General features: G+C 42.8%; 1 protein-coding gene across 24 annotated transcripts in view; it reads left to right on the plus strand.

Moving 5' to 3' along the window:
• Window positions 1–23,791, plus strand: part of LOC110500628 (nuclear factor 1 B-type) — a 101,685-nt gene that overhangs the window by 9,994 nt on the left and 67,900 nt on the right. For all 24 annotated transcript variants that reach the window (XM_090214720.1, XM_090214721.1, XM_090214729.1 and 21 more), the window contains exon 2: window positions 2,575–3,106. In XM_090214720.1, coding sequence (XP_090070846.1) covers window positions 2,575–3,106 — 532 coding nt within the window. The remainder of the gene's footprint in view (window positions 1–2,574; window positions 3,107–23,791) is intronic.

Consider the following 23,791-nt stretch of genomic DNA (forward strand, 5'->3'; position numbering starts at 1 on the left):
CTATATATAAATACTATATATATGTATGTATATATATATATATATATATATATATATATATATATATATATATATATATATATATATATATATATATATATATATAATCTTACTGTTACTGTATCAACAATTATTGGCAATATTATTAAAAACTAACGTTACTTTTATAACAACTAATGTCTTGCTTAAAATGTACTATCACTTCACAGCAATATTGACTATATTACAATTTTCTTTCTACATACTCAAAAAACGTTGCTTTTTATCTTTCAGAAACTCACCTTCTAAAGCAAAAGGGCTATAACAACATCAGTTCATACTTTGATAAAAATGTCATGAGTTGTTATTAATGATCGATTTTGCTTCAGTGTTTTAGTTCAGCGCCCAAAGTCACGTTTTATTGGCACATGACAGTGCAGATCAACGATGTGGCTTCCTCTGAGCAACACCATGCGGGTAGCATGAGAGCATAGATACAGGAGGGAGTGGATCTCTGTGGTTTTCCCAGAGCGAGTCTGCCTGCCTACACAAAGAACAATATGTGGTTTAACTCCTCCAAAGCCTTTTTCAAAAGAGCCGTCTCACAATTTTTGAGTTTGAAATGTTAATGACTTAAACATTCTGATGTTTAAGTTTTTGCTGTTTACTAAGTCCAAACAGGTATACTATGAGATTGCTTTGTTATTTATTGTTTATGTTAAAAGTGTATTAAAACACTTTAGGCTGCCCATAGATTTGTCTCAACTTAAAAGTATTTGCAATAAAGTTGGTTTTATAAATAGTAAAAAACAAGTTCCTTTGAATTATTAACACCTAATTCTTTTCAGAATAATTTGTCTTATTCAAAATTACAAGCTCCTTGGCATTGCACTTTGCAGTCAAACAAGCTACCTGTAGACAGGCCTACGTTTGTGAGGAAAAACAAATCTAACCTACCCACCTAAAGTGGATTTAGAAAGGATTTAATTTCTGCTTAGCACAAGGCATTTCAATCCCCCCCTTATTAAAGGAGCAGAGGAACTAGAAAGAATGTGCAGGTTGTGCCAAGATGCCATTTTCATTGTCAACTTTGGTTAGATTTAGGAATGACTCGGAGTAAGTGCCATGCATCTATGAAAGCACATTAAGGGACATGGCGCGGGACTGCAAACCTAGTCCCAAACCAACGTTCATAACGGCTATGAGCATTTTTGACTACACTCCAGTCCCCCCTTCTAGACTATCGTTTCTCCACTTCCAGCGAAGGGCAAATACATGTTGGAATGTGGACGGTTTGATAAGAGAAATGCAAGTGTGAGGGGGCATGATCCTCGTGCCAACTACCCAGCAGTCTTAGTCAGAGCATGTTCGGGGGAAACAGGAACAGCACCAGACTACATTCTAATCTGGGCTTCCCAGTAGTGTTAGTCAGAGCATGTTCGGGGGAAACAGGAACAGCACCAGACTACATTCTAATCTGGGCTTCCCAGCAGTGTTAGTCAGAGCATGTTCGGGGGAAACAGGAACAGCACCAGACTACATTCTAATCTGGGCTTCCCAGCAGTCTTAGTCAGAGCATGTGAGGGGGAAACGGGAACAGCACCAGACTACATTCTAATGTGGGCTTTCCAGAAGTCTTAGTCAGAGCTTGTTTGGGGGAGACGGGAACAGCACCAGACTACATTCTAATGTGGGCTTTCCAGAAGTCTTAGTCAGAGCTTGTTTGGGGGAGACGGAAACAGCACCAGACTACATTCTAATGTGGGCTTCCCAGCAGTCTTAATAGGAGCTTGTTTGGGGCAGACGGAAACAGCACCAGACTACATTCTAATGTGGGCTTCCCAGCAGTCTTGGTCAGAGCTTGTTTGGGGGAGACGGGAACAGCACCAGACTACATTCTAATGTGGGCTTCCCAGCAGTCTTGGTCAGAGCATGTGTGGGGGAAACGGGAACAGCACCAGACTACATTCTAACTGGGCTTTCCAGCAGTCTTAGAGCATGTGCGGGGGAAACGGGAACAGCACCAGACTACATTCTAATGTGGGCTTCCCAGAAGTCTTAGTCAGAGCATGTAGCAAGGGAAATGCGAACAGCACCAGACTACATTCTAATGTTGGCTTTGCTCTATTGTGGTGTTGGCGTTGTAATAAACACTGTGGCATCCTCATGTCTTCAGCAACCTAGATTGTTATTTCTCAGATGTAACCCCAGCCGTATTTAAGATGGTAAAACGGGTGTTAATGATGGTGTTTCTTTTTTTTTTCTGAACAGATTTGTGCTGTAAACTCTCAGACCAGATAGACTTGATTGTCTTATAGGAGTCAATATGTGACAGTCATGACATTGTGGTTTGTCTCCAGTACAGAATTGTTTTAATTTAGTTGTTATAATTTTACTCTATTTTAACCACAAAATGCCTAATGTCAACTTTTGTATATAAGGTATTCTGTAACAAGGTGGATGTGTGTATTGTCTATTTATTTTTTGTTCAGGGTGACTTCTGGCTTATCGAATGGGAACGTTTTGGGGAAAAAGCCACTTGACATGACTTCTCTGTTTCTTTTCCTCTGTCTTCCCTTCCCCCCTGCCTTTCAGGATGAATTTCATCCCTTCATCGAGGCACTTCTCCCTCATGTCCGTGCCATCGCCTACACGTGGTTCAACCTCCAGGCGAGGAAACGCAAGTATTTCAAGAAGCATGAGAAGCGGATGTCCAAGGACGAGGAGCGTGCGGTCAAGGACGAACTGCTCAGCGAGAAGCCCGAGATCAAGCAGAAGTGGGCCTCCAGGCTCCTCGCCAAGCTCCGCAAGGACATCCGCCAGGAGTACCGTGAGGACTTTGTGCTCAGCGTGACGGGCAAGAAGCACCCGTGCTGCGTCCTCTCCAACCCCGACCAGAAGGGCAAGATCCGCCGGATCGACTGTTTGCGGCAGGCCGACAAGGTGTGGCGCCTAGACCTGGTCATGGTCATCCTGTTCAAAGGCATCCCGTTGGAAAGTACGGACGGAGAACGCCTCGTCAAGTCGCCGCATTGCACCAACCCAGCACTTTGCGTCCAGCCGCATCACATTACAGTGTCGGTCAAGGAGCTCGACTTGTTTCTAGCATACTATGTCCAGGACCAAGGTAGGTTGAATTACTGTGTGAATCACTGGTTGGGTGGGTGGAGTTAGGGGTTGGCCAAGGTCATGGGTCATATCTGCTGCCATCTTGGCCGCCTCATTGGAGGGTGGTTGGAGTCTTTCAGCTATGGTGGCTTCAGAAGGTGGCTGGCCTTTCGTGAAAGAAAAAAAAGGCCAAATGTGCAATCAGGCTTTTCATTTTTTTATACAAAACAATATAACCAGTATAAAAACCATAATATAACATTCACACATAATTTGCGCACACAGACGATAGAAGACAAGATAGTGTGTGTTGCGTTGCTTTTCTCTTCTGATTGGTTTGATACCAGTGCAGTTGTGAATGCTGTGTTTTTTAGGCACACACAAGATCTCTTTACAAAGACTTACTACATTAAAGTGCCAACAACTTATGTGTTCACAAAATGTATTGTACACTTTTGGATGATTGAACATAATAGAAATTAGAACATCATTTGATGTGACGGATGAGACTTTATGGTTTTAAAAAGGGGATTTAGGGAAAGAGAGAAATGTACGTTTTTTTTTTAATGGATGTACAGTATTTATTTTTTCCTGACAAATGTTGATATCAGTTTTGATTTTTTGATTGGATATTTAATCTAGTTTTTGTAACAAGGAGTTCCTACATTAGATTTTTACTGAAAAATGTGGTTTGGAGACAAATGTAAAATTAACAAATGTGTTACTTCAATCTCGGCATATAGTCAATTAATCAAATTGACATAATTTCACAAATAGTGCATAAATACAGTATATACATTGGCAAAATATACATTACATGATTTGTTGGATAAGAAAATGTAAATGTATTGGATTTTTAAAATAGAATGAAAACTATTCCAGAAATTAACTTAATGCCTATAAACTCAAACGTTGTCATAGTATTTCTTGATGTTATGCTAGAGAGTGATCTTTATATAGTTCTAAGAAGGTGAAACTAGCAAGAACAGTCATTTTCTCAGACCAAATATATATAATTTTACAAGACGTTGCTATATATATATTCTGGCAAATTCTGGTTGTTTTGTCATTCATTTTCTTAGGTATTTGCCACTTGTAACTTTTCTGTGCTACATTAACAACTATTTCCTTAACCTTTTGTTAGATTTTTTTATTACAAGTGTGCATTTAAAGTTATTTAAAACTCCCTGTCCAACCTTGGGCCACAATAAATCCTCTAACGATTACGCCAACACATACAGAAAGATACCCACCATAATACTGTTGGAGAAGAAACGCAGACAGTTTAGCTAGCTCATTGTCATGAAAGGCAGAGCCTCCATTTTGTGTTTGATAAGTACCAGGGGAAGCAGAAGGCTCAGCAGAGAGACAATAATGGTTGCCACTGGCACCATGGTTGGCATCAGACCCTCTTTTGTGTCTTTTGTGGGGCGCTGCTGATTCTCATGTCTAGTTTGCATCTGCCACAGTTGAATAGTATCAGAGAGCACACCTCAAAATGTCTCAAATGTGGTCCGCTGATATGCAAAGAATAATAATTTACAAAGCATACTGCACACCACAGGTTGTGGTCATTTAATTGAATGGTTTATATATATTTTCTTAAAGTCTGAATGTTGCATTTGCCACTTGCGATGTGTATACATATGGTTGCCAAGTTGGGGAATCCTAATATTTGAAAATATGTTTTTCCGTTATTAATAGCTTTTCCTGTATCGGCAGCTTACCATATTCATTTTCTGAGTAGCTTAGATACCACATATCGAATATTCATTTGCAAAAGGACGGACATTTTGTTAGCCGTTTCATTTGAACAAGACTTTCAAAGATTTTCCAACAGTTTTTTTAATAGCCCAGAAAAGTAGGACACATTTTCGAGTACAGCGTAAGGGCGGTCTTTGGCATACCAGTGCCCAGCTTTCTAGACAATCTCGCCACATTGTGGTAGCGTGCAAGGCGGGTGCCATTTTGTTTGCGCTCTGCCAGGCAGGCAGGGAAAACGCCAGTAAGGGTTGTTAGAGTTTCCGAGGTTGGCATCAAACCCTCTTTGTCTGCTCCAGCGTGCCTTTGATTCGTTGGTTGGCCTCCGCAATGCAGTGGGCACGCTGGAAAGTTTCTGACAGTGGCAGAATGTGGACCGCCATGCTTTTGTTCTTCTGCAACAAACAAACAAACAAAACACAAAGAAAAAAAGTAACAAACTGCTGCCCCACTTCAACAGAATATGCCGTTTCCGTTAGTCGTTAGGAAAAAATGATGTCATATGCTCCATGGTTTATTTGATTTAGATTGTATGCCATTCAGACTTTAGTGTTCTCCTAGGTGAATTATACAATTCCATATTCTTGAATATGTATCTGCATTCAAATCGGTTTAAACAGCAACCCTCTGAAATGTTGTGGTGCCAGCTGCTTCTTAATGGCTTCTTATATAATGTAAATGAAATGCTACTTTGTGTATAAAAACATGAGTTGGTGCTATAATGAACATTGCGGGCTAGTGCCCAAAGAAAGGTCGCTGGCTCAGTGAGTTGGGTGAATCTAGAGAGGCTTCTCAACCCGTTGTTGTCGTGCATAGACGCGCTTAGCTGGGCAAAATCTGCCCTAGCAGCACCCGTGTGCATGCCCAGATGAATGCCAGCGGGAGGGGGTTGGGGGCAGGGAGTGGGCAAGCCATTGTGCCAACCTGCCAGTCTTTCTCAATGGAAACTCACTGGCATGGGCATAATACCCTTCGCCATGCGCTGCTGCTGGTAACCACCTTGTGTTCATCAGACATTTCTGTTTCGTATTGTAATTTCAAAGATTTTTGGTATCATATTCTGCATATCAAGTTCCATGGCTAGAGAGAATATTTTGGATAATAACCAGTCTGATTTGTCAGGACATGTTTGGAGATAGGGCCTCTGTTCACTCAGTTTCATTTCACTTGTCATCACTGTTTCACACGCAAACATTTTGCTTACCATATATGAACTGTCGCAGATAAACTGTAGACTTACTTCTTCAAATATTCAGAATAAGAGAGCATTTCATTTATTCAACCCAAAGCTCGTGATTTCCAAGAGATTTCTTATAAATCTCTGGGTCCCTTTAGCAGCTAAACAGTGATTGGGATGACTAATGGAACGTTTCTAAAAAATGCCAGATTTGTAAGAGGATTCAGTAGATTCTGCATGATTTATGTAGTATTTATCTCTTATCCGGCCTGGAATACCCTTTTCTACTCTGTGTTTAGTTCTGCTCTAGACTCGGAGGAACATTATTGATGAAATATACTCAGAGTCTCAAAAGACCAGTTATTTAATATGATTGAAGGGGCTGTCTGAGTGCTTCTCTTTTAGATAACTGGCTGAGGTCCTTCCAACGTTTTTACCTACTAATGAGTACTGACGTCTGTGGAACTGGTGTCCCAAACTTGTCTCTTTTAGCTTTGGATGTAGATCCTTTCAACAGTAATTATTTTTCTTGTTCAAAATCTTCCCACAATATACTTTTTTTTTTAACTTTAAAGAAAATCCATGATTTGCGAGTCCATGTTGAAGATAAAAACAGTTTAACTCATAGCCAGTAAAATAACAGGCTTGGTTGATCCAAGGTTCAATTCCCTTCCCTGTTATCCTGGTGCTGAAAGTTAACGCGGCCGTAAAAACATTATGTTTTCTTTCTCTAAATCTTCCCCCATTTATTCCTTCAAATTTTTTTTACAATCTTGATAGGTGCTGAATCTAATACAGTCTGCCATGTTAAAACGACGGCTCTGTTTTACGAGAGCCAGACATCGCTTATAGACCTGGTGTCTTGACCTCGGCTAAGAGATGTGGCGGGCTGTCCTCTGAAGTTTAATTGAGCAAAAAAGATCTGTGAAAATACACGTTTGGCCCCAAAGCGTGTGGGTGGACTGGGGGGGCTTTTGGCCTAAGGGGGTGGCGGGGGACTACCTGTAAGGCCCTCTGCTCTTTGACCCCGATAATTGGGGTCAGCTGTCGTGCTTCGCAGACCACCAGTGGTCCCCTGACCACCATTTCTCAGTCTGCGCTCGTCCTCCCGTCCGTCTGTCAGATTTTGACTCAGTTAGTGGGAGAGTCAACAAAAGACAGGTGTTCTCTCCCAGGTTGGCGTGGTGTCAATGTTGGTCGGTTGTCTTCTCTGGTCATTGGCCGGCTGGTCACGCTGCACTGTGTGGGGTAGCGGTTGGAGCTGTGTGCCTCTGGGTTTCCAGCTGGCTGCATTTGAGGCATGGTCAAGGGCAGTGAGTTTGATCTCAGGACCTCCGGGTCACAGTTTGACCTCAGGACCTCCGTGTCACAGTTTGACCTCAGGACCTCCATGTCACAGTTTGACCTCAGGACCTCTGTGTCACAGTTTGACCTCAGGACCTCCCTCCCTCCCTATTTTCCTTCCACCTTCTCCCTTTTCCTCTTTTTCTCCCTCCTTCCTCTCCTCCCTCTTCTACTCCTCCTCCCTCCATTCTTTCTTCTCCTCTGCCAGGAGTTGCCCCTGTGGGTTGGCACACTGCCCACCCCTCTCTGACTCTCCGTCAAGTCACCCCCAGACTCCTGTGACAGCTGCTTCAGGCCCAGGGCTCATAGCCAGAAAAGGATGGCTGGGAGGATGCCAGTAGCGGGAAACTAAATCGTTGCAGACCCACAGTGTTAAGGACACCACCTTTCCATGTCTTTTGTTGTGGTTAGGATGACAAAGAGCTATTTTGTTAGTGCAGTCCAGTAGTCTGCTTATTCCAGTAGTCTCCGTCGGTGGAGTCAATATAAGAATGGTTGTCCTTTGGATGAAGCGTGTTTTTATGTGCAGTATCACGATGTTCAACGCAAAAGAGAGATGGTTGGTTCACATTTATTTTTTAATAAACAACAATACAATTATTCGTAGTTCCAATGTAACAGAGGGAACTTCGTTCTGAATTTAGCCAAGGAATTCTGCGAAGGCTTTGTTCATTGTGAACCACAACCCTGTGCTGCTCAGTAGCATGTTGTTGGGCCTGCAGTGAATACCTCACTCGGAGCCATAACCTATCGATCACATTACATCTAATCCACTTAGAACAAGTCCCTCCCAGCTCTGCTGCCCACTTTATTGATTTGCTCTTCCTGCTAAATGTCCCTCCCCCATATCTCTTCCCTCTGCTAATCTTCTCTTCTACCCTGTTGCTGTGTAAATGATGTGGTGTTACTCTAGGCTATTCGGGTAAAGCTCTCTCTTTGATTTCTTTCTTTCTTGATTGATTTCATTATTTATTTCATTATTTTATTTATTAATTAACTGCTAGGCTACCTGCCGACCCTCATTCCTTTCTCCCATGTTTAGGATCTTTTCCTGCTCTTCCTTTGCTTTCTCCTACAATCATTTCTTCCCTCCAGCTCTCTCTCCGATGCTAACCCCGGTGCTCTGAAACAAGGCTTCTACAACTCAGTATGAGCCGCATGTCATTAGTAGAAGGGTTTTGCTCCGGCAAATACCTCCAGGCTTAAACAGCCCATGTTACCTCCTTAGCCCTCCTCAAGGCTTAAACAGCCCATGTTACCTCCTTAGCCCTCTTTTGTGTGCACTGTGTACATACATCTCCATGGAAACTAGACTAGACTACTCTGTGTAGAGGTCACAGCCCTATGTGGATGCCTGCTTCTCAGCCAACGTTATCACTTCTTTTCATTTTAAAAACACATTTGGTCTGTAACTCCTTTAGTGCCTCTTTAGGCCTTTTGTCTTTTTGAGAAAGGAGTTCAGATATTTTTATAGAAGTTTCCACAGTTTTGTAGGCTACAGATCCATTTTTCCGTGGGTTCAGCTCATAGAAATAGAATTAGAACATGATTATATATTTATATCTATATATTTATATATATATATATATATATATATATATTTATTTTACAGTATCCTTATGTTTCAGCGCCATCAGACTTTCCCAGGCTTTGTGAGAATAGCCTAATACATTTCAACCCCCCTGAGACCACTTGACAGGAGTGCTGGTGTCGCCCCCTCCTCCCAGCTAGTCCCGTCCTGTCCGCCAGCCCTTCTAAATGTAGACAAATGGGTACATTCACCCCCTGTCCCAAACCACACACTGTACACTACCTTACTGTCCTGGCTTACAAAGACCCTGCTGCAGCCTCCACTACTACCATCCAACAAACTGCTGTCTACTCTACTCTGCTCTACTCTACTCTACTTTACTCTGTTCTACTCTGCTCTGTTCTACTCTGCTCTGTTCTACTCTGCTCTACTCTACTTTACTCTGTTCTACTCTGCTCTGTTCTACTCTGCTCTACACTGCTCTGCTCTACTCTACTCTGTTCTACTCTGCTCTACACTGCTCTACTCTACTCTGTTCTACTCTGCTCTGTTCTACTCTGCTCTACACTGCTCTGCTCTACTCTACTCTGTTTTATTCTACTCTACTCTGTTCTAATCTGCTCTACTCTTCTTTAATCTGCTCCGCTCTACTCAGCTCTACTCTACACTGCTCTGCTCTGATCTACTCACTTCTGCTCTGCTCTGCTCTACTCTGTTCTATTCTACTCTATTCTGCTCTGATCTACTCAGTTCTGCTCTGATCTCCTCAGTGCTACTCTGCTCTGCTCTGTTATATTCTACTCTGTTCTGCTCTTCTCTGCTCCACTCTGTTCTGATAGACTCTACTCTGCTCCACTCGGTTCTGCTATACTCTGCTCTGCTCTACTCTAATTTACTCTGTGATACTCTACTCTGTTCTACTTTGTACTACTCTGATCTACTCGCCTCTGTTCTACTCTATTCTACTCTACTCTACTTCTGTTCTACTCTACTCTGTTCTACTCTACTCTGCTCCTCTCATCTCTTCTGTGCTCTCCTCTTTCCTCCTCTCTTCAACCAGCCAGTCTGCCTGCCAGGCCCTATCTGACAGCAGGGATTGCAAAAGATCAGGAGGGAAAGACAGAGGAAGATGGAAAGAGAGAAGGAGATATGTAGACGAACATTGAGAAGCGGCAAGATGAAGAACTGTACATCATTGAATACTGGCCAGATAAGACATTGATTCACATACAGAGGACAATAGAAGCATGGAAGAAGCATTCCTTTAATGTCATCTGTGTCTTTCAGATCCAGAGAGTGCAAAACCAATGTGCATCCTTCATCAAGCTAAAGCACATGAATGACCGCCAAGGAAAAATAAGAAAGGGGTGGAGGTGGGGGAGGGGGGCAGGGAGTGAGGGCCAGACAATCGGGGGAGGTTGCCAGGGAGATGGTAACTTCTCTGTACCCCCTCCTGCGCTCACCATTAGACTCTTTTCATTTGGGACAAGCCCGATCAGAGGTCTAGAGTGATGGTAGTCTCTTCTTTTGTCTGCAAGTACAGTACTCCCTGTCATTCTATAATGAGTTGCCAGGTTTGAGACAGATAAAGAAAAGGCAACCCATTACAATGTTTGTGTGAGTGCGCGCGTGTGTGTGTGGGCGTGTGTATGCGTTTGTGCATGATTGTGCGTGCGTGCTTGTGCATGCCTGTGTGCGCCTACACGCGTGTTTGCACATGTGTGTGTGTTGGAGTAGGCGTGTTTACTGCATGTTGTTTGCAGGATGAATCCCCGGTGGAACACTGGATAATGTCATCCTGTGGGTTAAAGAGGCGGCTGGGGCTTGGGAATGGGTGTTTGGTATGAGTTAGTGCCCCATTGAGTTGTCAAAGCCTGTAGAGGCCCACTTTTCATTCCTCACATATGTCTGTGGCACTAAAACCACTCTCCTGACATTAGGATTGAACTAAAACCACTCTCCTGAAATTAAGATTGAACTAAAACCACTCTCCTGACATTAAGATGAAACTAAAACCACTCTCCTGACATTAGGATTGAACTAAAACCACTCTCCTGAAATTAAGATGAAACTAAAACCACTCTCCTGAAATTAAGATGAAACTAAAACCACTCTCCTGAAATTAAGATTGAACTAAAACCACTCTCCTGAAATTAAGATTGAACTAAAACCACTCTCCTGACATTAAGATGAAACTAAAACCACTCTCCTGACATTAGGATGGAACTAAAACCACTCTCCTGAAATTAAGATTGAACTAAAACCACTCTCCTGAAATTAAGATTGAACTAAAACCACTCTCCTGACATTAAGATGAAACTAAAACCACTCTCCTGACATTAGGATTGAACTAAAACCACTCTCCTGACATTAAGATGAAACTAAAACCACTCTCCTGACATTAGGATTGAACTAAAACCACTCTCCTGAAATTAAGATGAAACTAAAACCACTCTCCTGACATTAGGATTGAACTAAAACCACTCTCCTGAAATTAAGATGAAACTAAAACCACTCTCCTGACATTAGGATTGAACTAAAACCACTCTCCTGAAATTAAGATGAAACTAAAACCACTCTCCTGAAATTAAGATGAAACTAAAACCACTCTCCTGAAATTAAGATGAAACTAAAACCACTCTCCTGAAATTAAGATTAAACTAAAACCACTCTCCTGACATTAAGATGAAACTAAAACCACTCTCCTGACATTAGGATTGAACTAAAACCACTCTCCTGAAATTAAGATTGAACTAAAACCACTCTCCTGAAATTAAGATGAAACTAAAACCACTCTCCTGAAATTAAGATTAAACTAAAACCACTCTCCTGAAATTAAGATTGAACTAAAACCACTCTCCTGAAATTAAGATTAAACTAAAACCACTCTCCTGAAATTAAGATGAAACTAAAACCACTCTCTTGACATTAAGATTGAACTAAACCACTCTCCTGACATTAAGATTGAACTAAAACCACTCTCCTGAAATTAAGATTGAACTAAAACCACTCTCCTGAAATTAAGATTGAACTAAAACCACTCTCCTGAAATTAAGATTAAACTAAAACCACTCTCCTGAAATTAAGATTAAACTAAAACCACTCTCCTGAAATTAAGATGAAACTAAAACCACTCTCCTGAAATTAAGATGAAACTAAAACCACTCTCTTGACATTAAGATTGAACTAAACCACTCTCCTGACATTAAGATTGAACTAAAACCACTCTCCTGAAATTAAGATTGAACTAAAACCACTCTCCTGAAATTAAGATTAAACTAAAACCACTCTCCTGAAATTAAGATGAAACTAAAACCACTCTCTTGACATTAAGATTGAACTAAACCACTCTCCTGACATTAAGATTGAACTAAAACCACTCTCCTGAAATTAAGATTGAACTAAAACCACTCTCCTGAAATTAAGATTGAACTAAAACCACTCTCCTGAAATTAAGATGAAACTAAAACCACTCTCTTGACATTAAGATTGAACTAAAACCACTCTCCTGACATTAAGATTGAACTAAAACCACTCTCCTGACATTAGGATTGAACTAAAACCACTCTCCTGACATTAGGATTGAACTAAAACCACTCTCCTGAAATTAAGATTGAACTAAAACCACTCTCCTGACATTAGGATTGAACTAAAACCACTCTCCTGAAATTAAGATTGAACTAAAACCACTCTCCTGAAATTAAGTTTGAACTAAAACCACTCTCCTGACATTAGGATTGAACTAAAACCACTCTCCTGACATTAGGATTGAACTAAAACCACTCTCCTGAAATTAAGATTGAACTAAAACCACTCTCCTGACATTAGGATTGAACTAAAACCACTCTCCTGACATTAGGATTGAACTAAAACCACTCTCCTGAAATTAAGATTGAACTAAAACCACTCTCCTGAAATTAAGTTTGAACTAAAACCACTCTCCTGACATTAGGATTGAACTAAAACCACTCTCCTGAAATTAAGATTGAACTAAAACCCCTCTTTTGACATTAAGATTGAACTAAAACCACTCTCCTGACATTAAGATTGAACTAAAACCACTTTCCTGACATTAAGATTGAACTAAAACCATTCTCCTGACATTAAGATTGAACTAAAACCACTCTCCTGAAATTAAGATTGAACTAAAACTACCTTCCTGACATTATGATTGAACTAAAACCACTCTCCTGAAATTAAGATTGAACTAAAACAACCTTCCTGACATTAAGATTGAACTAAAACCATTCTCCTGACATTAAGATTGAACTAAAACCACTATCCTGACATTATGATTGAACTAAAACCACTATCCTGACATTATGATTGAACTAAAACCACTATCCTGACATTATGATTGAACTAAAACAACCTTCCTGACATTAAGATTGAACTAAAACCATTCTCCTGACATTAAGATTGAACTAAAACCACTCTCCTGACATTAAGATTGAACTAAAACCACTCTCCTGAAATTAAGATTGAACTAAAACTACCTTCCTGACATTAAGATTGAACTAAAACCACTCTCCTGACATTAAGATTGAACTAAAACCACTCTCCTGACATTAAGATTGAACTAAAACAACCTTCCTGACATTAGGATTGAACTAAAACAACCTTCCTGACATTATGATTGAACTAAAACCACTCTCCTGACATTAAGATTGAACTAAAACCACTATCCTGACATTATGATTGAACTAAAACCACTCTCTTGACATTAAGATTGAACTAAAACAACCTTCCTGACATTAAGATTGAACTAAAACCACCTTCCTGACATTCAGATTGAACTAAAACCACTTTCCTGACATTAAGATTTAAGAACAAACTCAGCAGACAGGTGTAGCTGTGTATTTTGACCGGTGTGTGATTATCCAACATCCCATCGACATTGATGCCATTAGAAGCCTAATCCAAAGCAGTAGGAAGAGATATAAACTGTAACAAATCTTGTCATGTGTAAAACGCAACCATAACGTATATATCCACTTGTTATTTTCTGAGACAAGATTTTTCATAACAATGTAAATTCATCAAAAAGACTCAAATTTTCATGATATTCAACAAATCTGTTCTACACGATTGAAACGATTAATATATTGGGAAGATATCAGATAATTTATGATTGGGCTGCAGATTTCCATGAAAGTTGTCGTGTTCTAGCGGCATGGGGACATCCTGTGTGGTGGAACAAGGAGAGAATCAATCAGTCTAACGACAGGTGTCAGAGTATGTCTGGACAGCTACTTTCCCCCTGTGATAATCATATCCTGTTTTCACACAGCGAGACACACACACACACACAGAGAGAGGGATTTTCCAGTTGGTAGTTAAGCCTACAGGAAGAGAGAGATCGGAGCAGAGGAGGGGGAAATTCAGAAAGTCAGAAAGATAACATTTGACCAAGTGTTCCAATGGTTTATTTGATGAAAACGACTCTTTCAAGTGCAAAGAAGAATACCAAACCAAGAATAGATACCTGAGGTCAGGCATGCTATACATGATTAGTCAAATAAACACAAGAAAAATCATCATCAGATCTAAGTTCAGTCCAAACATCCACTTTTGCCTCCTCCACAACATGAGTGATTGTGTATATATATATATATGATAAATATTTAATAGACCCTAACAAAGCCCCATTATCAGCACTGATAGGTCCTGATAGGTCACTGAGAGGTGATGAAACGCGGTTCCACCGCTCTCTGTGTTTTGACAAGCCAAGTGGAATGGCGTCAGAGCGAGGTGAATAAAGCAGCCGTCGCTGTGCTAACAGAGTTCTCTTATGAAAGCTGTGATTTTATGAGGAGGAATGAGGCCTCGTTACGATAGGCTGCTCAGATTCTGTCTGAAAGGCTATACGCCCTGGCACTGGATAACTGGAATTCTTCTCAAATTGGCTTCCCTCTTCCCTGCCTTGTCTTTTCCCCTGGCATGGAACTCCAGCTGTTTTTTTGGATGAAGACTGTGCTGATCTCGAGAATACCTTTAACCACACACATGGACATCCACGTGTATGCATCATGCATGCACGCACTTGTGTGTGTTTGAAGGAGTCTATTTAACCAATCGAGTGTTTTTGTCAAAGTCTGCCATCTTTTTTTTTTTTTTTGCGTCGTCCTGTCCAGTAGGAGAAGCCATTCCTCTAGGTTGAATCAGACATGAATGTCCCCAAGAATAGCTTTAATGTGCGCTTTAAGTGCTGGTGCACGTTAATACACTCAGCTTCAGTTGAAGGAGATGCTGGTTGGAAACACTGATGGAGGTCAAACTGGTTCTTAACAGCAGGCTAACTCAAGGTGCCCACTTGGCTAGTCCAATGGCATTCATTAACCCTTCAATGGCTGGCAAATGCTACAGTAACAGCCTGAGCTAACCAGGATGGAGAAGAAACATTGAGCTCCATTCAAGTGGATTTTGCCCAGTCTGATGTCCAAGTTGATCTATCAATATCTCAACCGGTCAGAGTAGAGAGAATTCATTTTACGACGGCATGAAATGAAATGGTTTTGCATGGTTTGTGTTGATGACCACGGTGCGCCTCAGAATCACAGGAGAGGAGAGTTAGTCGTGGCAATTCCCCGCCATTTCTCCCAGAGACTATACATGTGATATAGCCCTCTGAGCTAAAGCCTAAGCATCAACTGAGGGAGCTAACACAGGTATTCAGTTACTCATCCACCTCGATGTTATGATAGAACAACGTTGATAAACCACGAACAAGGAAGGAAGCAAAATCACCATTCCCGTCGAACCAGCCCTACATTTTTTAACCAGATCTTTATCTGCTTATTCCCGAAGTCTATTTCTTAAACTAGTAGTCCTCCAGTCTTTTTTTCTCATAGCTCTGTCCCTGGTTCAAACCTTAGGCCTGCCATGTGTATCTTGTTAAGGGCAGTTATGACAAATGGCAGCAGCTGTACGAACTAATCTCTCTGTAGCGTTCACATATGGCGCCCAATTAACAATGGTCCACAGTCGGGCCCTAATCCACGCTGCAGCCACTCTGCGCTGCAGCCAATCCACAATGCAGTCTGCAGCCACCCCCTGGCCCGGGAGCCTCCATGCTCAGCCTGCTGAGTACCATGGACTGGATGATGTAGACGCCACCTCTGGCTGCAGAGTTGGGGGACTTTAGCCCGCTGAGTTTAATCCTAGTCATTAACACAGGAAGCTAACACAAGTTGACTGTGTTGTGTTTCTTGTGGATGGGAATGTTAATGTGTACTCTATGTTCTTTAAGTGTTTTTTTTTTGTTCTTGTGACTTAAAAAAAAAAAAAAACGTTTTTAGGTGTTCTAAGCTTTGCTCTCAGTCGTGCTCTACACAGACACATGGAAGTGTAGGTACATGTGAAAGCATGAAATCACACACACAGCTGCAGTTGATAGATGTGACAAACTGATCTTTGGCGGCAGAGTGGGAGGGCAGTTAGGGGGCGGGGTGATACAAGTTTCCTGTCAGGGCTACATTTCCAGTAGTTCTACAATGATAAACTGCAGCTTTCTCCAGGCTTCAGACAGTTGAATACTTTTTGTGTAAAATATCCAACCTCCATCCCCTACTTCTGAAACTATTACCCCGGCAGAATGTCCCTCGACACCACTGAATGTTTACAAACGTTATGTTTGCTCCAGGCTACTGGGGGCACTGTTATGGGGAAATATCTCGTTTGAATGGGAACCGTTGGATCTACTGTTAACTTTCAGTAATGGCTACTGACATGAGAAGCCTTGGCCCTGCATTGGTGTTGATCAGTCCTTGTTACTAGGCATACCATTGCAACAGGTCCTTTCCCAACTCAACTCCAGCTGCACCTCGTCGTCCATCTACGATTACACATCACTTCACTCTTCTTATTTCTTCTTAGTCATCATACCATAGAAATACGGAAAAACAGATTTTATTATACACAGTTACGCACGACAGCGTTGTCCAAGTTTGTGATCTCTTAGTAGTCATTCGAAGAGAAAGCCAACAAGCAGAAGCTTTCACAACTTGGCACCGTGTGAGGGCCTGGGCAAGTGCAGACATCGCTCTCCGCCCTTCCAAACGACACAGAGTAACTAGTGGAATGTTAGGGGAACGAAATGGAGAGAGCTGGATAAAGAAGAAATGAAAAGGAGTTTGGGGTGTGAGGACAGGCAGGGGCAGAGGGCTTAAAGGCCAGTGCCAACTACTATGAATGGGGGAAACCACTAAAGAGAAAAAATTATAGTTTTAGACTTTTTTCACTCCAAGAATAATCAACCTCGTCCATGCAGCTCTTCTGGCCGTGGCACTTAGCCCGTGGAGACAGAGAAGGAGAGGGAGGGGTGGTTACAAGGCAGTTTCAGCTCGCTACTTTATGAAGGATGTACGGGGCGGGGGACTGAGCAGTATTTGACTGTAAGCACGTTCATTCAAATTCGTGTCCTCAAGACCATGTTGAAGTTGAAATATTATGTGTGCTGAGTAAGACTAATATGTCAGGCAATGTAAGATTGTCTGCCGGTTTGATTTAATAAATGATGAGGGGGGGGGGGCAGGGAAAGAGGTAGCTAGAGGAACCGTTTTCCAGGAGAATGTACCGTATGTGTATGTGATTGAGTATCATAAGAGAGCTTCGAGTTAGCTGGGGGGAGAGTTCAGAGCAGGACAGTTCCATATCACATGCGGCCTGTCACATACGCCCATGTCACCTTGTTATAGAGATAGGGTGAACGGTCTGAAGAGAAACATGACATGTAGACCTACTGCGCTGAACAATCCTGCGCTATGTGGGCTTGAAAGCTGTTGTAAATGTCCATGGAACGTGAAACAAGTTGACATACTAGTTGTATCTGCTTTACTAGTCGTGTGGGGAACTCGTTAAACGTATTTGTTGTGGTGAATTTATTTATTCTCAATCGAAAAAGCAGTTCGTCTCATCTTCCTTTCAGTGTCAGAACGGCCAGGATTTATACCAGGGGATAATACCTGGGAAACAATGCTGGCCCCATTTAAAGATAGTCATATATAGATCACCCCTGAGACGTGAAAGAGAAGAAAGACCCCATTTGGCTGCGCTGACCTTTAAGAAAAGACTGAGATACCCCCCCACCACCTCTCTTCCTCCTCCTCCTCCTCCTCGCTCCTCGCTCCTCCTACCGTCTATATGGGGAGATCTCAGTCTTGTTGTGGCTGCGTTGACCTTTAAGAAAATACTTAGTGTGGCCCCTACCGGAGGGGGGTGGGGTGGGGGGGAGGGGGGGGTGTATGTGTGTGTGGATTGGTGTGGCGGGTGTGTGTGTATTGTAGGGGTGCGACGGTGTGTGTGTCTCTGGGCGTGTCTATTGTTGGGGTGTGACAGTGTGTGTGTTTCTGGGTGTGTGTATTGTTGGGGTGTGACAGTGTGTGTCTCCGGGTGTGTATGTGTATGGTCGGTGTGCAGTGGGGGTGTCTCTGTCCCATGCTCTCAGGCAGTCGTCGCGGCCTGCGCGGGGCTGAAAAGAGGAAGCCATCACCTGCCAGACTAGGGGAATGTTAATGCCAGGGCCCTGGTAATGGTAATGGGATTTAGTGCACACCTTCTGTGAGGAGGCGATCAGGATCTCTCCCTCTTATTGTTCCCCACCCCAGACTGGGACCCCTCAATAGAAGGCTGGGACCCCTCAATAGAAGACTTGTCTGTGTTTATACAACCACTCACGTCTTAATAAAGACTGTTTACAACGAGAGAGAGAGAGAGAGAGAGAGAGAGAGAGAAAGGTTACTTTGTATGTAGGTGTGTCATATTCCTTGGACATGTAAGAAGTCCTACACCACTTAATTATGCTAAGCACTTAAAATACATTTCAATTGTGATTAGCTGACCCTGGTAGCCCAAAGACAACTGTCTAGGTATCCAGAAAGATACAGTGAATTAGTCATTTGGGTGATCTATCATTTATACTCAACACTTTGAAAACTTTGTCAGAATATGTTTCTGTAAAGAAACAGTTTCTGGTCAGTCAATTACTCATATACTAATGCTCTTAGTAAAAGTATATATTTTCAACTGGCAATCTGTGGATTCTATTTGATTAGACAGATTAAAATTGTACGTTAAACATCACAGCATAGTTGAAAGATATATGGCGTGTAGAAATCCGGAGAGGGTGGCCAGCAGAGATAGGTGGGATGGGCTGAGGGTTGGGATGTGGAACTGGAGACAAGTGGGAGTGGAGTTGCTGGACGGGGGATAGAATGACGTCAAAGATAAAAGTGAAAGTTTAAACTTTTTTTTTTTTTTTTAAGTATGTTTGAATGACACTGAGAGGCAGCGCTGTTACATCTAATGCCTGTTTGCCTGAGGCTGATGCCACGCAGGTGCGTGTACACATGCATACACACACGCTCGCATTCAAACGCACACATGTGCACACGCATACACACATGTAAATAGTGCCACACACGCACTGAAACTTACCCAGTTGCCCTTGCTGTTATGATTGATGTAGTCCTTGACGTCTTTTGTTTTTGCATTGTTGTTTTCTGTTGCTCTGTTGGTTGTTGGTGCGCTGGGAGACTTGGCTTGGTGGGGGAGTTTGGGGGTGGGGAATGGAGGGAGAGGTGGGGGGTCTCAGATGGTTGAGGGGCAGCTTTCGGGGAACTGTAGGGGAGGGGGGGGGGGGGTCTTGGAGGGTCAGTGGCCTGGCGGTTAGGAGCTTGGGCCGGTGGCCGATAGGTCGCTGGTTCGGGTCCCTGATTTGACTTGGTGGGAGATCTGTCAACGTTCCCTTGGGCGGGGAGCTTGACCCTGGTTGCTCCTGTTGGTCGCTCTGGATGGAGTCTGCTAGATGACTGATTGTAATGTAATGCAGGTAGATTGTGTTTTAATAGTCAATAAATTAAATAAATTATAATCTTACTGGGATTTAATGTTTGTTATAAAACATACATGTCTATTTGAATGTCAAAAGTCAGATAGGAACTTACAGTATGTTAACTGGTAACATTATGGGAAGTTATGTCTCTCTGTTTGCGTCTGGGCAAGAAGCAGAATCAAGCCTAGCCACCCTTGACATACTCGTTCCCCTCGCTTCCCCGCTCCCCTTTTCTGGGCCTCTCTCGCTATTTCCACTGAGCGATGGCTTGAGCTGGTTAAAACGTCTCCCTGCTGAAGTGACCTAAATTCCTTCGTATTCACCTCAGAAGACCCCTGCCTCAGCAACCACCCACACTTTTTTCCCCTCTTCCTATGTGAGTTTGGCTTGGAGCTAATGTATGGTTTGTTTGTGTGTAAAAGTTCCTTCCTGTACATAAGGAAACCATGTTAACCCCCCACCCCCTCCAACAGAGCTAGTTGCACAAACAATGACAGAGGTCTTTTTTTATGCCTTAGGCAGGACGACTTGTTGTGGCTAGATAAACAGTTCTTTAATTGAGTTTAATCTGTGTTAAAACGAGGCATTTGGAACAATTACCTCATGTGGGTTTACCAACAGCTGTTCTGTGTTTTCTTAACAAGTACCCAAAATAAAGAACACTTGTCCTTTAAGGGTTGGCTTCTCTAGGTGAGTGAAAATGAACTAAAGCTTTATGGAAACCCCAAAACTGTTCACTTTCCTTTAGATAACACGTCAGGATGACCTCTTGTAGTGATAGTATTTCTCATGTCCCTTTCAACCAGTTTGAACCAGTTTTCAAAGGAGTATAGGCTATATAAAAATGAAATGGAAACACTTCTCACCACTAGAGATCTTCTCTTTAGCACACATTTCAAAGTTGCTGGCTTGGTTGTAGCCTAACCGTGTATAATGCACCGCCAGCGGTGTGCTATTGCATAAACAATGGTCTGCGCATAGCCACCTTTGGGCTAGCAGAGCTGTCCGTGGGTTTGAACCTGCGCCAAGCAGATGTTGTTGGAACTGGCCCCGGAGCCAAACATAGGGACCAATCAGTGACTTCGGCATCGGGAGGAGAACACTCATTGGAGGAGAGTACTTTTTGAATGCTATTTTGTACCGTATAAGGGAACTCCAAAAATATATTTATGCATGCACACACGTACACACACACACACACACACACACACACACACACACACACACACACACACACACACACACACACACACACACACACACACACACACACACACACACAGGTTCCAGGATTCAGAATACATTCCCAGAAACATTCACGACAAATACAGTCTGCATCTGTAACAACTAGGGCAGGCGTGTGTTGGCGTGTGTTTGTGTGTATGTCCCTTTGGTTTAGTATTCATAATGAGGTGTTGCCTAATGTGGACTCTATCTCCTGCGCTCCGCTCATTAACCACCTGTGTAAACATGGGTGGTATTGCGAAACCAACAGTTCCAGGGAAAGATTCTTCCCTTCCCGGGCCTGTTGTCATTATGCGATCAGTAAATGTCTCACTTTCTCTCTCTGGCTCTCTCTCTCTCTCTTTCTCTCTCCCTCATTTTTTCTCCTTCCAGAGTAGAACAATGTGACCACTTGATGAAGTGATAGCCCCCTATAGGAGGTAGTAGACCAAGGTCAGTAGTTAGTTGCCTGAACCTTCTCTGTAGTTGGAGTGTACGACTGTAGTGTGTATACTGTGCACGTTGGGAGGGGTGGTTTCCTTGACTGTCAGAGTGTGAAATGTTTTTCTGGTACGGATGGGGTCCAATGGTGTATTGAACAAGTCCTCTGCCCCTCGGCCTCTCAGAGTTTGAGGTGGAGCCGCTGGACAACAGCGAATCAAATGCAGCTTTTAAAGTACCAAATAGTACAGTACCATCCAAGTCTCTAACTGTACAAGAAAGTCACTCTTTCATTTATTTACCTGTCTAGTAAAAGGACAGAATATACCTCAGTATTTGTGCTGTATAGTTCACACGTGGTTTGTAGGGAACTGTTCAACCTGCTGACTGGCCTGCCTCACACCGCGTTCTACACCATCGGCCTTGATATATCTGAATTCTCCTGTCATGACATCATCTGCCCTCGCCAATCGTTTTACCCTGGCCCAGGCACAAAGCGTGCTCAGAGAAGTAAGGAGAGTGCACGTCTCGTATGGTGGATGTCGAGGAAGCGGCTAAGTCGTCGCGCTGTGGCAGCCGCGCTCCGCAGCTCCACTCTCTCTCCCAGAGGCACTGTTGCCTGGGTCGTGTCTGGAACTCTTTAACACCATCTCCAGAGAGGAGGCACAAAATGGCCACTTTGTGTCCCGAGATGTGTGTCCAGACAAAGCCTGATAGGCTCGTCCTTGTTGGATTTCCTATGTAACCACGAACTGTACTGTACTTATACTCAGTTGAAGAAGCTAGTATTAAATGAAGATACTTATACTCAGTTGAAGAGGATACTAATACTGTGAATCAAATCAAAATCAAATCAAATGTATTTATATAGCCCTTCGTACATCAGCTGATATCTCAAAGTGCTGTACAGAAACCCAGCCTAAAACCCCAAACAGCAAGCATGCAGGTGTAGAAGCACAGTGGCTAGGAAAAACTCCCTAGAAAGGCCAAAACCTAGGAAGAAACCTAGAGAGGAACCAGGCTATGAGGGGTGGCCAGTCCTCTTCTGGCTGTGCTGGGTGGAGATTATAACAGAACATGGCCAAGATGTTCAAATGTTCATAAATGACTAGCATGGTCATATAATAGGTCTGGGACAGGTATCACGTGAACAGGTCAGGATTCCATAGCCGCAGGCAGAACAGTTGAAACTGGAGCAGCAGCACGGCCAGGTGGACTGGGGACAGCAAGGAGCTAGTATTAAATTAGCATACTCAAAATGATTCAATGAGCATTAGTGTTTGTATTTATGAATGTTTCACTAAGAAGTTCGATCTTAAGTAGGAACGGTAGTAAAAGTGAAATAAAACAAAGCATTTGTGTCTTTTTAAACCCAGTCAATGTGGTCACTGTGTACTTGTTCCACACTCTGCGGTGGCAATGGGCCTGGTCCTGGCTGGGGGATCCATTTCTCACGGGGTCTATAATGAAAGCCATACCCCCATCCATGTTACTGTGCCACTATTGTGGAGGCCTGCCGGCTGGAGGCTGTCTGTGTCCCCCGTGCTCCCCTCACTGGATGGATGGGGACACTATGACTACACAGACCATATGTGTTGGCAGACCGCAAAACGCTGAAGCCATTAACCAAGGCCACGGTGGTGAAATTGAAAGCAGAAGTAGCGGTGGTGGTGGTAGCTGTTTGGGCTGTGTGTGTGTTTGTTTATGTGTGTGTGTGTGTGTGTGTGTGTGTGTGTGTGGACTGAGGAAACCCATTCAGATGGTACTGTTAAGTCAGAATGGTAGGGGATGATGTCAGCAGCTTGTCATTGATCGGCTCCTCCCTTTGACCTCTCTCTCTCTCAGCAGGGTGCATGCGACTCTTGTCTGCTGCTCTGTTTTTAGTGTGTGTGTGTGTGTGTGTGTGTTTCAGATCTGCGAGGTACTGACAGCATCAGTTCTTGTTTGCGTTCTTGTTTACAGCTCTTGTTTGTGTTAAGGGAGGTTGTTGTTTCAGGTACACACAAAGTAACACATACATATCGTGGGAATAAATACTTTCAATTGGATGGAGTTCTGGATGCAGTTACTGTGACTTGGACTTTATCCTGTAGGTTAGTTGCCAATTGCCATAGTTGTCTATACTCCCAAACAATGTATACTTCAATACTTCCTTGTAATAGGTCATATTTTACCAGTTCAGCCTCGTCTTTTTCCAGACAACATTTGACTTGCATGTACACGTAACCAGGAAATGAGCCAGCATACCAGGCTGAAAGTCACCTTCTGTTAGTTTAGCTTCCCCTCTTCTCTCACTGTACACTGTACATACGTGTAGTATCAAGCTCTGCCACTACTTCCTGTTTTCTTCCAGTCCTCAAACTCTGTGTGTTCGAGAGCAAGATCACATTTGATC

The sequence above is a fragment of the Oncorhynchus mykiss genome, chromosome 21, assembly GCF_057628025.1.
Source record: "Oncorhynchus mykiss isolate SJ-2025 chromosome 21, ASM5762802v1, whole genome shotgun sequence".
NCBI lineage: Eukaryota > Metazoa > Chordata > Actinopteri > Salmoniformes > Salmonidae > Oncorhynchus > Oncorhynchus mykiss.